The sequence below is a fragment of the Toxorhynchites rutilus genome, chromosome 2 (assembly GCF_029784135.1).
Source record: "Toxorhynchites rutilus septentrionalis strain SRP chromosome 2, ASM2978413v1, whole genome shotgun sequence".
NCBI classification, from domain to species: Eukaryota; Metazoa; Arthropoda; class Insecta; order Diptera; family Culicidae; genus Toxorhynchites; species Toxorhynchites rutilus.
The window spans coordinates 12,329,974-12,347,475 of NC_073745.1; the positions used below are offsets into that span (position 1 = coordinate 12,329,974).

At 36.9% G+C, this 17,502-nt stretch overlaps 1 protein-coding gene across 1 annotated transcript; it reads left to right on the plus strand.

The window, feature by feature from the left end:
* The first annotated feature begins 2,135 nt into the window (after positions 1-2,135).
* Positions 2,136-12,703, plus strand: LOC129770370 (N-acetylgalactosaminyltransferase 6-like). Its single transcript, XM_055773158.1, has 5 exons — positions 2,136-2,362; positions 9,691-10,076; positions 10,150-10,508; positions 10,568-11,448; positions 11,528-12,703. The coding sequence occupies exons 1-5, from the start codon at positions 2,312-2,314 to the stop codon at positions 11,705-11,707; spliced, it is 1,857 nt and encodes a 618-aa protein (XP_055629133.1). The 5' UTR covers positions 2,136-2,311; the 3' UTR covers positions 11,708-12,703.
* Positions 12,704-17,502: the final 4,799 nt, after the last annotated feature.

The window sequence follows — 17,502 nt, forward strand, 5'->3', positions numbered from 1 at the left end:
GACTACTTCCTCTGGAGGTACGTGAAGGAGCGTTGCCATGTTAATATGCCACAAAATTTGGAGGAACTTGAAGAAGAAATAACTTGGATTTTCAACAGCATCGAAGTCGTAATGTTAGAGTTGTGCATGAAGAATTTTGTTCACCGTTTAAAACGCGTTTTCGAAAAAAGGGGTGGTCACATCGAAAATATCCTAAAATAAGCTTTATTTTTAATAAAAATCGGTTCACTTTTGTAGAAGTTATTAAAATTTGTTGCGTGAGCGTTTAATCTGAAAGACCCTGTACAACGGTGAAACAGGTCGGTACAGATACAGCGATTGTACCGAGTTGCTTGCATGGTTCTCACGCTGTACATGGGAACAGGCATTTTTTTCGAATTTTCGAAGTACAACGCTAGAACGCTAGTAGTAGTGTACTAGATAGTATTAGATAAATGAATAAATGAGGCTAAATGAGAAGTAAACACGACACGCTCTCGCCACATTGCTGTGAGAACAAGTCTATGGATCAGTTTGTGGATCCACCAATTAGAATTTTTAACACCTCAAAGCAGCTTTTCGGCTGGTACTTATAGTTTACACTGTGTCCAAGATATTCGCATACACTGTTTTACCTTGTTGTAGTGGTGAAGTAGAAGCGCAAATTCGAAAAAAAAGAAGAAAAAATTCAAAAATTGTTCCTTAAATAGCCACTGATCTCAATGTTTCGAAATCGACAATGAACAACATGCTCAAACATGACCTGAGATGTCAAACTTTTAAGAAACGTAAAGTTCATGGAATTTCGGAAAAATACGAAAAAGATCAAATTTGAAAGGGCAACACTCTCAGGGCACAAAACTTTGTGTTTTGGCATAAAAAGTTTTGTTTTGCAAAATAATCTCCAAAACGACAGATTGTGGGCCTACAGTTCAAGAAATGTTTCAGATAGAAACTGAGAAACTGACGTCGGGAAAATTTAACCCACTTTCTGGTCAAAGACCAGATCTAAATCCCTTGAATTACTTCGTATGGTCACGCATACTGTCGAAGGTTATCGAGCGTAAGGTGTCCACTTTAGCCCAGTTCAAGGCCGTGGTCCTTCGAATTTGGGACGGAATGCCGATGAAAGTCGTTCGGGCCGCCTGCGACGGGTTTGAACACGTTTGAAGCTGATCAAATCCGAAATCTGAATATATTATGTGAGGGGCTCAGAATGCAAGGGGTGTAAGTAAGTGATAGAATCCGATAGATGAGGTTCTGACCTATTTTCCACGTTGGTAAATACAGCTGGGAATGTATTTGCAGCTAAGTTATGACCCAAAGAGAGAGTCGATTTAGAGAAATCGATCAAATCACTTACACCCCTTTCATTCTAAGCCCCTCATGTAAAATAATCGAAGTTTGAATTTGTATGAGAAAATATTGGACATGGTGTATTTGATACATTATCTAAAAAGTTGCCGGCTTTCCCGAAATCTTAAGGACAACGATAAGCACAGACTTCGCTGACTGGTCAACCACATTAGCAGATCTCGTTTTCATACAAGTTTCTGCTCAGTAGTGCGAACGAAAGCAATCCTTTCGGGGAGTCACAGTTGAAAATAAAACTGTATATCATATTTGGAACGATAAAAACGTATTCCGATGTTCATTCCTCATTCCATTCGGTTCTCGAAGATTTTCGTTCTCTGTGTAGGAAAGGCACACTTTTTGGGTTGTGACCTTCAAACTGAGCATAAATATCAAATTGGGTGATTATAGTGCGAACGAAACGTGAAGTTATGAAAAACAAAACTATCGCACTTTTTTTTAAAAACGCTAGAATGTCACGACGTTGTAAATTACAAACAAAAAGTTATCCGACCTAACACCTACATTAGCCTGTTTTGGGAATTCACATGTTTGGTCGTATCAACGTTACCAACGACGACGGCAGTTCGTCGTTCGAAATGTTTCTGTGGGAGGCATCCATCAAAAACGACGTCTCTTCCAATAACATAAACCAGATGAACTGGGGAAGGTCAAACAGCTCATATTTAGTTCATATTTGGAATGCTATTGAAATCAACGGGTTTCGTTGTCAACGGACGTCCCCAATACCCTAATCGGCTACGAGAGTAAAATGCAGATAGCCTAATCAGTCGGTATCCAATGGTTGCCCGTTACACACCGTAGTTTGTATCCTACACACTCAGACGGAGTTCATTTTCGGTTTAATACAAAATGTTATCACAAACTAGGAACTGTTAGTTTATGTGAGATAGTGAAAGGCTTATCTTCTTCGTGTGATTGCCACATCGCGTGCATCTGTTGATGTACGAGCAGCATCATGAGGGTCGTACGTTTATACAGACGGTATAGATTGAGTGTTAATCGAAAGGTGAGAGAAAAGCATTGTTCTAAAGTACTTGGTTCTCCAAAAAGGATTATTCAGATTTTCCATTTCCGAAACTTTCGTACTATCGTCAGAAATTAAAGTACGCATGCTATCCGCACGAATAAATACATCAAACCAGTTTCGCTCCTCATCCTAAAATTCGGCACGAGAATCACCAGATAATAAACACAATTTGGCGCCGCGCTTTCGACGCATTCAGCTCACATTATGTTAATGATGATTGGTGGAATGCTCTCGCCGGCGTGTGAATCTTCTTACTATTGGTTTTCGGTTATCCTTCTCAGAGATGATTATCGTCGAATTCTTAATTAATTTGTGGCTTTGCGTTTTAATGATTGTTTTCTTCCCATTTGAACCGAGAGGTGTTTCGTTTGAGCGATGAGTACTCACCATCATCCGTTCACAAGAAAGGGGTGACAATAGGATGCTGAAAAAACACGCAGTACATTGAACCAACGTGACTTTTTTTTGAATCTATTGTTGAATTGCTGTAATCCTCAGTGTGAATAGTAATCCAAGAAGAAAAATGCCTTGTGGAATAGTCATGCTTCACCTACGACGAAATATCGTAATCATTAAAAAATGACATATCGTAAAAGACGAGAGGTGCAATAGGAGTAATACCACATCGAAAGTTATACGTGCATCGCATTTGTTTGTTTTGTACGTTGCAGATAAGTCTTATCTATTTGTATTTGCGTATTTGTGTTGCCACTCGATTCCTTTCGCGTGTGGATTCTAAGGCTAAGGTTTCTTTGGATCGGAGTACGCACGAAAATTTGATTGTACGAATAGAAACAAACAATTTTTTTCAATAGAAGCTGACGAATTCGAACGAAGCAAAGGGGAAGCAATGTAACCACACCAATGCAACTCAATGTGGTTGTTTACTTTCACTATTGCATACAATTCGTGCGATCACTTTTCTGCATCCAGTGTAACCGCTGCCTAAGAACAAAATTTAGAAAAAAATAGGTTTAGTGTCAATATGAAAATTAACATATAAATGATAGTGAATATTACTCAAAGAACTCGACGTTTGGAACCAAATTCATACTTTTCTAAAAAAAGTTGTTCTTCTTGCTTATGTTGTTCACTTTTGACGAAGTTAATTGTATTTTCCAGCAGACATTATTTTGGAGTTTTTTTTTTAGTGAATTGCATGAACTTCCACTATCAAAACCGTCTACCTCAAGAACAATTCAGTCCTTATCTTTACAGATTATATACTATGATTTATAATTCCAGTTCCTGGAAATGTGAGTTGTTTGTAAGCTGTTCGATTTTATGCCACCGTCTTCATGATACGATCATCAGCCAAAACCGATACTTTTCAGAACCAGAAGAAACAGTTTCGAAAAGAAAGCTTTGTGTCTGAACTGACTTTTCAGTTGTTATTGTGTTTTCTGTTAAATAGTTATTCATTGAATGTATTCCAGCTATAAGGGGTATTATTCACCGTGTGGAATCTTCATTTCTATCGCATAAGATCTCGGAAACAGAATTCTTTTGTTTATGAGAATATAGCCCTCATATCATGACCATATCTGTGGCTACAACCAGTTATTTTCCAGAAATGTGTGTAGCTTTATCCGTGTCTTTCTGTTTGATGCAAGCCAACAATTCAATTCTGAATCAGCGCCGAGCAGTCTGTCTCGCATAGTTCTTTTACTTTTACCAGAAACCCAAAATTTATTTTTTTCCACCGAAACCGCTCTCATGTTATCAGATTTGCGATATCAGCTCGTTTATATACCTGCAGTTTGTCTCATAAACCAAACTTTGTCGGAACTTCCTACTTATAATCAAGCGGCTTTGAGTTGCTCTGGAGATATTTTGTGCCTTGGTGAATCAAGCATATACGGCACAAGTAGTCCCTATTTATGTTCTTGTTCATGGTAACACACCTCTCTAAAAGGTTTCATCTTCTACTCAACTCTTCGGTTCATAGTTCAGACCAAGACGGGTCTATGGTATTAGGTGAGGCCGTTTCATCACTAAGTTAGTTAGGGGAGCGGTATATGAAAACAGTACGGAAGAAAGCAGTAGGGGAATTATTTGCTTGCAGCGTGATAGAGACAGACTGATCACAAGCGAGCTTCGGCACTAGCGTATTGTGTTTACAAACAAAACACAGTAGACTTCCAATATGGCTGAAGAGTGGTTTTAGCAAGTTGGCCCACCTTAGGATATACTTCAAGGCGCCTTGGTTCAGACCACAGACACCAATTCTCACTAAGTCCATCATAATATAGCCCATATACCTCGTTCGTCAGATACCATTTCTTCTTTTCGTTACTAGATCCAATGAGAACAAATTGCAATAAAAAACATCAAGAATGGTGTTATTGATATGCATTTTGTAAATTAGAATGAAGTTATAACATTTATTGAACAAAACGAAAATAATAATTTAATAGCTCAATTTTCATTTCCGTTTGATTAGTTCGATATTTACGAAAATCATCTGGCAACCATCACTTGCGTCCAACGCAGGGATGCCAGGTGTTTTTTTCCAAATGTCTTCACGTGGTGCGAAAAAATTTCTTCATATGTCTTCACATTCATATCGGAGGAAACTAAAATTCATAACTTACTTTTGAAAAAAGGTTGATAGCTTATTCAATGTCTATTCTAATTGGTAGTGTTATATAGCGCATTGTATTAAATTCACCCTGTGGTTTTGAAGTGGTTTCAATTAATGTGAACAAAGAATATATCGCGTAACAGAGAACTCAATTTTATGAGTTTAGAAATGATAATTAGCTTAATAAACCATTGATGAAGTGAATATAGTTCCCATTTTCTTCTCCAGAATTTGAAGTAAAAGTCGCTTTGTTGTTGAATTCATTCTATTGCTTTGAAAAAAGCAGGTGAATAACCCCGAGACAAAAGTCTTCGTTGATTACTATGAACAAAAGTAAACAAATGACACTGATAAAAAAGCGAGCGAATGAAACTGAGACAAAAGCGTTACTTCTTTTGCCGATATTTTCGGTCAATAGCTAGAATTTCAAGGAAATAATACCTCTTAAAAAACCCACGTACGCTATCATACTGAAATGTCTTCACATATTTCAGAATGTCATCAAAATGTCTTCACGAATCAAATGTCTTCACAGTAAGTCAAATGTCTTCAAAATGAAGACATGTCTTCAAAACTGGCATCTCTGGTCCAACGCGGCAAAATGCTACACGAACAGTTTCTCCGCATGGAATACGCATCGCATCGCATTCACTATGTCATCAGCCTTACTGTGCGAGCTTGCTTGCATGTTTTTTTGACGTAGGACTACGTCATTAAGGGTGCCAAATCAGAAAACATGTCACGTTTTTATGGAATAAAGTTAACGTTAATAACTATTTTCACTGTGAACGAATTCTCATGATTTGCTTACCAATCGAATCGGAAATTTTCTAAGATTTGTTTGATATGCTATACATTACAATCCCATAGTCTGTATATGGTATAAATTGATGAAAATTGGAATCATTCCCTTTTCCCCATACATTTGTCCTATCCGTTTGTGTGCTTTCCCGAACAGAGCTGCCAATAACGGGCAACTTATACAGCCGCTAGAATAGAAACAACAAAGAGGGATAGCGAAAAGAGAATATTTGCAAAGTAAACTCCACCCTTGCATAGTGAGTAAGCTGTCGCTAGCTAATTGCATCTCCTCTGAGGAAACTTCTCAGAATCTTTCTGTGCCCGTAATAACAAAGGTCGCTTATTCTGCTCGTTTTGTGTTTCCCCTTTCCCAGCGTGTTTGATGCTTGTTTAATGGCGATGCACGGAAGATGCTTCTCGTTAAATACTCGTTAAATACGCGTCCATTGATATAAACAATGCCACATATGACCAATTAGTGTATTGTTCTCGCAAAGGTAAGAAAGAATCGTTGCTTTTCAAAATGATTCTACAAAACCACGCAAGCCATTAAACTTTTTCAGGGTCCCTGGAACTTTTTACTAAAGAATTATTTATGAAATTTTTATGAAAGTTTATGAAAGAAACACATAACGTTCCGCATAATAAGGCTTGGTTTAGATGGAGTGGCATATTTTCCTAGGGTCAAAGTCACAAAAGTAACCTCTTCAAGAGCAGAATGCGATGGGGTATATCAGCTTTAGTAAACAGAACATTGTAAGTCGTTATTTACCTATGACCACTTTGCCCCCACACATCAAATTGATTGCCATGCTAATTAATCGCTGAGATTAAAGAAAATATCTGTTCAGCTCATCAGAATATGTGAACAGTCATCCAAACTAGTAATTTATTCAACATATCAGATTGAATAAACTAAATTTCACAAGAAATTCCTTAGATACCATGCGGACAGAACTATGGCCGAATGGCTATCGAGAGACCAATTTCTGTTTTTATTTATATTTTGACATACGACAGCTCTACTGAAGTACAGGGTGACTCAAAAGTCATTAAATGCTTCAAATATGAGGTGATTAACAATACGGCATCTATAGTCAATAGTTTTAGTACCAAACAAGCAGGTGACCACTTTGCCCCCACTACCCCTACTTCATTCGACTATATTGTGCGGGCACACACGCACTATATTGTGCGGGCACAATTGTTACTATATTGTGCGGGCACAATTGTTACTTTTAGATGACAAAACTGGAGGAGCCCAATCAAAACGAGGAATTCAGTGCAGCAGAAAATCAAGCATATTTGTACATAGCATATTGTACAGTCTCGTATTCTTATTTCTATAGAGGGCAAATGCACTGAAAACGCTGGAAACAACTGGAAGAGCACAGACAGTCTGTGTTAATCGACTAATCAGAATTCAGGATGTTCATTTAGAAATGACTCGACATTTTTCCATTGTTTCATAGCTAGTTTCATTAATTGTAGAATTATCTTCATGGCAAAAGATTATTAAGGAGTGCTGAAATCGATTGATACAAAAATCTCGTAAATCCATCAGGAAATGATGGTATGCGACGCAAAAAATACTCCGTTTTCCAATTTGCACCCCCAATATGTTCCCGAGAGACGTAATCCTACGTCAAAACGATCCTACCATTTTCCAACTGCTTGTTGCAGCAATGGAGGCTGTACATTAGTGATATAGGGCGTTAGTTACTTGTGACTTATTGGCGTAGACCAGAGAGAGGTCCCACTAAAAATAGTCCAACGGTGTTAAATCGCATAATATTAGTATCTTGGGACGGATGCATTACTCCGAATTATAAATTCGGTGAAGATTTCTTTTTTATAAATCAACTATAGCACGCGCGGTGTGGCGTGTTGCATCGTCTTGTTAACACCAAAGCTCCTGCACACTAAGGTCACTCAATTGTGGCACGTGAAAAGTTGGTCCAATAATCCCACCAGTCAATAAAGTGCTGTAAGCCTTTTCACGTACTGTACGATGTGGGTTACTATAGATGCGTGATGCACAAACGATCTTTGGTTGCTCGTAATCATTGCTCTGCTAGAAGTTATTATAGAGACACGCACGGTCTGTGATACCGTGCACGAGTATACGATTTATAATTTTGTGTGCGAGTACAGGAGGGTTAATGTAAAAAGGTCGGAGATCGATCAAGGTTTAGAAAGCATTTTTTTTCGGCGATCTATTCTCCATGGAATTGCTGTTGCATCATGCCAATATATAGCATACATAAAATAGCAACAACAACGTAGTTGAACAACAGTTAGAAGTATAAATATTAAGGCTGTTCCGAAATTAAAAGGAACATAGATTTTCTTTCTGTTGTGTACTATTCTGACACTTCATCATGGGGGTACGATTTTTGTAACAACATTTAAGGTCAATTTTAATGAATTTCGTTGAGAGGAAGACAAAAAAAAACATTAGCCAACTTAACCATAAATCACACTGCAGTACAAAAACATAAAATTACATACGCGCAAACGAATGATGAAAGCACATCATAAGCTTCACCGGTTGGGTGCTATGACCATGAGATACTACGACGGTTAATAATGTATGTCTCCGACGATGGTGCTGATGGACAAAACAAAGCGAGAGACGGAAGGCCAAGGTCGCGGTCGATCGTTAGAACGTCACGTACTTAAGCCGTTTAGATAAGTAAGCGGATGCACCGATGGCATTATGCTGAGTCATTGAAGCATTTCAAATGCACTTTGAAATGATGTCATCGAAAACGAGGAGATATGACAGAAGCTTATAGTGACATACCGTTTTGTCTCATATTCCGAACACTACATTTTTAAATGTAAATTTACTAAACTTTTATGTTATAAATAATTGAATAATGAAAACACAGACATTCTTTGAGGTATAGACTTCATTTTGACATCATTTACAGGTATCGATACAGCCTAAAATTTATAATATTAGACATTTGCAAAAAAGTGACAGTCAAAACCAATGATGCAATGTTTGCATTAGCAAATTCCGTAGAAAATATGCATCGTTCGTTTTTCAGTTTTTGAAGTTGTTTCAACTATTTTTTTTTGTTGTTTTCATGTTAAGTGCTAGAGAATGTATGAACCTACAATAAGTGGGTGAAAAAACTAATATTTCATGCAGAAATCTTCATTAAAATTAATATTGAAGTAGTGTTCGGAATATGAATCAAGTTTCTACGCATGATTCATGATGTGCATGATGTGAATTTGCTGAGCTTTAATGTTATAAATAATTTAATATTTAAAACCCGGACATACTTTGAGTAATAGACTTCATTTTAGCATCATTTACAGGTGTCTATACCGATATAGCGCCCTTGGTCCCGAAACCATGTATACTATAAGAAACAAATACAATCAATAATTATAAAAGCAAAATGAAATTTTTTGCGAGCATAATATTTTTCCAAAAAAGACTAACTAATTGAATTTAATTTGATATATCGATCATATGAATCGGTCAAGTAGTTTCAAAGTTATAATTTTTTCAATAATTGCTTTTTTTCTGTTCGGAATATGAGTCAGTGAAAAAAATGGTGTTCGGAATTTGAGACAAAAGTGATTAAACATATTTTTAGTTTTCCACCATGAATATGTATTTGTAAATCAATTTTATTGTAGTCAAATGAAAAAGAAGGCTCTATTATATCCAAGAATCAAATAAATTTCGCGAAAGAGTACCATTCTGAGTAATGAAACACTGTTTAATGGCCATCAAAGCTTAAGTGTTCAGAATATGAGACAAAACGGTACAGTCGTGTTGAATATTACAGAAGGCTGAATTAAATCTTGCACACATGTTCCATGCTTAGAATACGAATGCAAATTCAATAACCTTCTCAGCAAAACTGATGAAACTATAACGATTATCTTACACCTTTAGGTTCGCAAAGACAAAATCGGCGAATGGAAACTCATGCTTCTATTCGTGCTGTCATGTATGATCATCACGTTAGTGCTTATCCTTCATAAGTATCAGAACATCTCCAATTTCAAAAAAGCAATCTACTCACGATACATCGACAGTGATGCGTTCTTCGATGGAATTCCGAGAAATGTTGAGAGGGTTCGAATAGATTGGCATGATTATCCATACATTGCACACGAACAAGAAAGGAAAGGCCCCGGAGAACATGGAAAACCATTCAAATTGACGTTAGCAGACGATGTTAAAATAAATGAAAAGCTCTACAAGCAGAATGGATATTCAGCAATAGTCAGCGACATGATCGCTCTGAATCGTTCTGTGCCTGATATCCGACATCCATTGTGAGTATTTCACAGTAAGCTAAATGGTAATAAAGAAAAATGGGATATTTTTTCATAATTTTCTAGCTTTTAGGTGTCGTAAAAAGCACTACCTTCAGGAACTACCAAGTGTTAGTGTCATTATCATTTTCTACAACGAACATTGGAGCACCTTGCTACGAACGATTTACAGTGTGTTGAACAGGTCACCTCCGCACATACTCAAAGAAATCATTTTGGTTAATGATCACAGCACGAAAAAGTTTTTATGGGGTCCACTCCAAGACTTCGTTCAATCTGAATTGGGTCCAAAAGTAAAACTCATCAATCTGCCAGAACGCTCAGGCTTGATCATTGCTAGATTGGCGGGAGCGAAAGCTGCCAAAGGAGACGTATTAATCGTGCTTGATTCACATACAGAAGTAAATGTAAACTGGCTTCCGCCACTGATAGGTAAGTTCAATGAATCGTGAGTCGACAAATATGTATCTAAATAATGAATCTTATTCCAGAGCCCATCGCCGAGAACTATCGCACATGCGTTTGTCCGTTCATAGATGTAATAGATCACGGTACATTCCAATACCGTTCACAGGACGAAGGCAAACGAGGTGCTTTCGATTGGAAGTTCTATTACAAACGCCTTCCCTTACGACCGGAAGACACTAAAGATCCGACAGAGCCCTTCGAGAGTCCCATTATGGCGGGCGGACTATTCGCGATCAGTGCCAAGTTCTTTTGGGAACTGGGAGGATACGATGAAGGACTCGATATTTGGGGCGGTGAACAGTACGAACTAAGCTTCAAAATCTGGCAGTGCGGGGGTAGAATGGTAGACGCTCCATGTTCCCGTGTTGGTCATGTGTACCGAGGATTTTCTCCATTTCCAAATCCACGTGGCGTTAACTTCGTTACCAGAAACTTCAAACGTGTCGCCGAAGTATGGATGGACGAGTACAAGCAATATCTGTACGAACGGAATCCTCAGTTTGACAAAACAGACGCTGGCGATCTTACCGCACAGAAAGCTTTACGGGAGAAACTCAAGTGCAAGTCATTCAAATGGTTTTTGGAAGATGTTGCACCTGATCTGATTGTCAGATACCCTATTAGAGATCCTCTGCCGTTCGCATCAGGGAGAGTTCAAAATTTGGCAAACACCCAGTACTGTCTGGATACTTTAAATCACAAGGTTAAAGAACCTGTCGGAGTATTTGGTTGTGCAAAAAATAGTACTCATCCCCAGCATAACCAATTCTTCACACTGACGCATCAGAGAGACATCCGGGCAGCTAGTGTAGACAAGTGCTTGGATGCTTCTAGTGATGATACAGATGTCATTTTATTCAATTGTCATGAGTCCCAGGGAAATCAATTATGGCGATATGATTTGGTAATACTTATTTTGATAAACTTTAGAGGGTCATGCATATATATATATATATATCTTTATTCCTCTATTATTTCTATAGGATACCAAAGCAATAGTTCATGGGAAACCTAGTCGAAATCAGTGTCTGGACCTCGTTGGTAGACGAGTGGTGGTGTCAAAATGTGACCATCGGAAGAAAACTCAACGATGGGAATGGGGATTTGTAAATATGACTAGCTTGACAAATTGGGAAATTCATGGAGCCAAATTGCTCCCTTGAAAACTTACCCAATATGCTCTGTAAATAAACTTAGTTCCTAAAATTATAAACTTCAACTAGGGTTATAACTGATATAACATAAATAAATATAATTGCATTTCACCTTCTAAAGAAATTGGAATATCTGTATTCATCGCCAATGGACCAACTCAATCACAATGCTGCAAATCTTCCAATCAAATTCCACCAATCATCTCATAAATTTTAAAGAATATCTCTCTCTCTCTCTCTCCAAGAAATTAAAATAAAAATTGTAGTAAGAGGATGTTCGTGCCTTTAGGGCAATTTTTGTTATTAGTTGGTCCTGGCCCGATCCCCTAATTTGCAACGACCACCAAGCATCTAAGATATTTATTTTTTGGCGACTTCGACATTGAAAGTAATAATGTAATCCTTTAGTTAAGCAGATATACAAAGGCGCGCACATACATGCATTTGCATTAACCTCTAACAGATGCACACATATGCAAACAAAGGCTTATGAAATACATTAATTAACACATTTTGGAGTGGAGTGAGCGTCTAACAGCACAATCAGATCCGTTCCACCGTTAGTACGCATCGCACTGTGAGCCGGTAAACGGTATTCCATGTACTAAAGATAAAATGCACAAAAGATACAATAAGCAATTAAAATAGCCTAGTTCTGTAATTTTTCGCCACTTAAAGAACAACTTATTTCCCATAGAGGCCAAATATTTCTGTTTCCTTTTTTGAAGCAGTTCATGATTCCCTTCCCCTATGTCTAAAAGCTTCTATACAACCGAAGATTCGTTCTAAAATACAGGCTCCCATTCCTAAAATAACTCGTTATAATAAATCTAGACAAACACATGTGCAAAGTTTCGCCAGAAATGAAGATGTTCAAATCTGATCGATGCTTTATTTTTCATATAGCTGCTCTACTGCCACACGGTTCTATCAGATTAGTTTTTTTTCCAAGACATGATTACGTCAATTAAAACGATCTCCCCAGCCTGGTGCTTCATAAATTTTGGAATGCTTTACCTTATTTTTTACAATTTTTGTTTTGTTCACATTATATAAAAAAAATTATATTAAAATAAAATATGTATAAAATCTGCATGGATATCCAATAATCTGTAATCAGTATATACAGATTCTCGGTCGAAAACATTCTGGAAATTGGTTTATTACAGAAAAATCTGTATATGTGGCAACACTGTTCGCCTCTAAACAAACTCTCGACCGCCACCTATTTTTATGTGTATGTGGACGGGTGGTGTTAGCGATGAATATTTGGTTCGTCGCACTGGGAAAATTTAGTCCCTGAGAAAATTTAGGCGGCCAAAACCCAAAAAATGAAGTTGCATATACAAGAAAAAATCCTATAGTCCCTTATTCTTGGATGTTCAAGGCCTCTAGGATCACGTGTTTCACCCCATTCCGCGCTCGAATCTTTGCTCTGGCAACGCGATAAGATACCAGTTTCGCATGCTCGCCGATGCCACTATTTCGCGTGTGTTTTTCTAACATGTGTTATGGTGAAGTTTTTGAACGATTTTTTTGGCTCATTATGTTTCTTGAAGTATTTTTAACGGAGAATTTGCATTTGTTGTCAGTTTCAAAATACAGTTGGTTGTAGTATGTCCACACAAAGTAAGTAATATTTTGGAAATTTTATTTTGCTTCGGTGAACTTATAAAAATTGCCCAGCATTTCCCCGCAAAACTTTTTTAACGAAAGTGTTCCTCAAAGTGTTTTTTATCACTCAACACCAGAAATCCCCCCTTTTGGATTTTTTCTCAATATCAACCCAAAATGTTATTTAAAGTTTAAAGTGTTATTTAAAGATGTGCCTTTTTATTAATAATCTGAATTTTTTTTGTAGATATGGTCCCCAGTTATGTAACAAGGATTTGTTCGATCATTTAAGAACAACTGGGCAGGATATAAGACAAATTTCATGCTCGACTCGACTGGCCGTTTTCAGCACCATCTCAGATACCAGCGAAACGTTGTGGGTTTAAACACATGAGTCTTTTAAACAAATTTACATACTTGAAATATTCAAAAAATAATTAGACTACTTTTTTATAAGGGCCAAATTTTTTTTTTATTTTTTACAAAAAAATATAACACATAAACTATAATACCTACAAAATTTGGGTCAAAGCATAAAATGTAGAAAAGTGTACAAATGTCCATAAAAAAATACCGAAAAGGTTTTGAAAAAAATTTCGCTAAAAAAAATTATTTTCAAAATTAAAATTGATTTTTCTCAAAAATGTATTTTTCTAAAATTCTTAAAAACATATATATATATGAATAGCCCTTACAATTTCTAACAAGTCGTTCATACATCGGAAGATGGGCAACAGGTTTTTCATGTTTTCTTTGAAAAAATCCTAATTTTGTTTATAATCAAGATAGTAATATAGTGTATTCAACAAAGTTTTATATCTTATTGAAATATGAACTTTCGTCGAAGACGTCAAGACGTCTTTTTCTGGAATATTGGACATTTTTGTATGGAGACCCCTGAAAAAAATAATGTTTTACTCGTTACATTTTTGTGTGTAAATTCTTGCGTTTGACATGTTCTTGACTTGTTTCTGAATAGAAAATAGTTAGCAGAGTATGTAAATCGCGATAATTTATGCATACAAATGTTACTAATAAAACATTAATAGTAATTTTTCAAAGAAAATCATGAAAAAGTTGATATTCGAAAAACTTTTTCTCTGTAAAATGAACGATCCGATGCATGGGTGACTTGTTGGAAACTGTATGGGCTCATATCTATTATATTAGAATTTCAAGAACATGTTTTCGAGAAAAATAAATTTTAATTTTCAAAATTTTTTTTTTCAAAAATTCTCTTGATATTTTTTAAATGAAAACATAAATATTACATTCCTTATATTCCCTACAATTTTGTAGGTCTGATACATCTTGTGTGAGAATTTTTTTTTGAAACTTTGATACCAAACACGATAAAAACTGAAAATTTTGAGCTCTGCCCCCTTGCTCCTCCCCCTGTTTTGGTTTTTCGATGAAACAGAGTTGAAGAAAGAACTCAGCGTATCCGAAAAGCCCAGTCTACCAAACATTTGATTTTAAGCTCAAAAATCTGAGTTTCGGCCGCTTAAATTTTCTCAGAGACCACTGTGCGCCGAGCAGAAATTTGACTCGAATGAGGCCTACTACGAGGTCATCGCCGCCACAGAGGCCTACTTTGCAGACCTCGAGAAAACGTATATTTCAGATGGATTAAAGAAGTTGGGGCATCGCTGGGTCAAGTGTATCGAGCTAAAAGGAGACTATGTTGAGAAATAAGTCGCCACTTTTCCAAAATTTCAATTTTTTTAGGCTAAGTACTTATCGGACTGTCCTCGTATTTCTGTTAGAATGGTGCAAAACTAATTGAAAACTTTGCAACACTATTAGTGTATAATAATTCAACCATTGCCACAGACACGGGTATCCATGTTCGGAATAAGTTTGTCGTCTTACGAAAACCGACCCAGTGCATTTGCAAGAATGCATCCGAGGGAGACGATGGAAATTTACGAGACTATTTTTACTCATATTCGGATAGTTTTTCACTGAACAACCCATTTTCAATCAAACTGACCACTTCCTCGAGTAAAATGCTTCTTCGGGGACACAAACGTAAATAAACTAAGTCCAAGTCACGAAAACGTTTGTTTCTTTGATCGCAGAAACATTTGAAAGACAGTGTGAGGGAAAAAAGATCCAATATAACCTTTTTTTCCAAGCAAATTCACTTTTTTTAATTACTATTTTTCACAAAATTACTTCATTGATTCCGCATGACCCAGATCTGAATCGGTCCAGTAGTTCAAAAGTTATAAATTTTTGAAAAAAAAAATTATTTTTAAAAAAAGGGGAAGAAGTTGATTTTTCAGGCCTCCCTAAAATGAAAATTGACCCCCTAAAGAAAAAATGAAAAAAATATAGAAGGTTGTGTTCAAGACACGACCGCATTGTTGACGTAGAACTACGCTGTAGTTTAATTCAAGTAGCTTGTTTATAACTGCGGATATTATTTTATAATGCTACGAAAATTTTGAAATAACCATTCTACCAGTTTGGTCACTCTTGTGCTCGCAGAACAATACATGCTAGAGATAAGCGCAGCTGTCATCCTTAGTGGAGAAAGTTTTGCTACTGGCAAACGAAACCAAATCACATACAACACTTCAGAACGACATTTACTTTCTTGGTGACTAAATAAACGATAAAAAAAACTCTATTTGTTAATCTCAACAACCTCGAAAAGAGTAACACTGCTTCATTATGATCAAGATTAGCGCAAATGCAAACCTAGTTGAAAGCAGTTCTGCGACTGGTATGCGAGCCCGAATAAATTAACAACTTTATATTATAACTTGGTATTCCCCAAATATTTTTTTGGTGCACAACCTTAACACCTGCTTCACAATAGCGTCAGTTCAATGCATTAATGACAGAAAACAATTGAATTCAAATGCTTGGAAAAAGGCTGAACATTTGCCTCAGCAGAGATTCATTATCAATACCCTAGTGTATATATTTCCCTCCCGCTATCTCCCCTCCTTGTTTATATTTATCATTACGACTGCATAATTTGTAACACCAAACAATCATCAATCATAGCATAAAAAATAGGTGATTGTTGCATCGTTACAGGACCAATGCAAACGGGAGCAGATACAAATGGGGTTCCAGCGTAGCGAAGATGCACTATTTTTACGTACGGGATATGAAGCACGCACGTACGCATACAAATATCCACATACGATGGCTTGAAGCAACTAAATATACACACACTTATCTCCGTTTTGCGCTCTTATCAACAGAAGCCCTTTCTGTTAATATTGCCAGTCTAGATCAGCTTAGCTATCATCCTTTGTGGAGAGAGTTTTTCTATCGTCACGTGAAACCATAACACAGGCAAAATTTCAGAATACCTATTTTCTTGGTGAGCTGACGATAGCCTAGATTGTGGATTCCCCATACAATTGTGTAGCTCAGAAGCTTAATGCAATGACGTCAGTTTGATGCAATGATTGCAATGCCAGAGACATTAGCGAGTGAGTAATTAGGTTGCGTCTACAGCTCAATCCGAAACGAAGACATGTGACAAGGAAGAACAAGCGATATTCATTGTTTTGAATAAAGAACGATACTGAAAGTTTTCCCTCCTTCCTTGCTTGATACTTTAAACTTATACAGTTCATTCGTCTGTAACCTTCGAAAAGGCCCTTGGATAAATTTACTTTATCCATAATATTACTCCTCCACCCCCATTGCCTTGAGAAAGGCATTCGATCCCTCGCCGTCCAGCTCGCCCAGCAACGATGTTGTTCGGTCGATTTCCTCAAGAAGAATGAAAGTTTGTCTCAGCGAGATCCACTGTTTATACTCTAGGCAAATATTCCCCTTCGTTCTTCTTTTCCTTTGTTCACAGAGACTTTACATCTTACGATTTCCCCTTCGTTGCTCGTCGTTAAGTTGCTCGTTATTGACAGCTCTGTTCGGGGAAGTACACAAATGTATGGCCAAATGGGAATGCTTCCAATTTTGATCAATTTAAATCATACACAAACTATGGGATTATAATGTATAGCATATCAAACAAATCTTAGGGAATTTCCGATTCGTTTAGTATGTAAATCCGTAAATCCGTTCACAGCAAAAATAGTTATTAACGTTAACTTTATTTCATAAAAACGTGACCTGTTTTCTGATGTGGCACCCTTAATGAAAGACGTAGTTCTACGTCGAAAAGCTGGTCTAATATTTTTTGATAAGGAACAAAACTACCA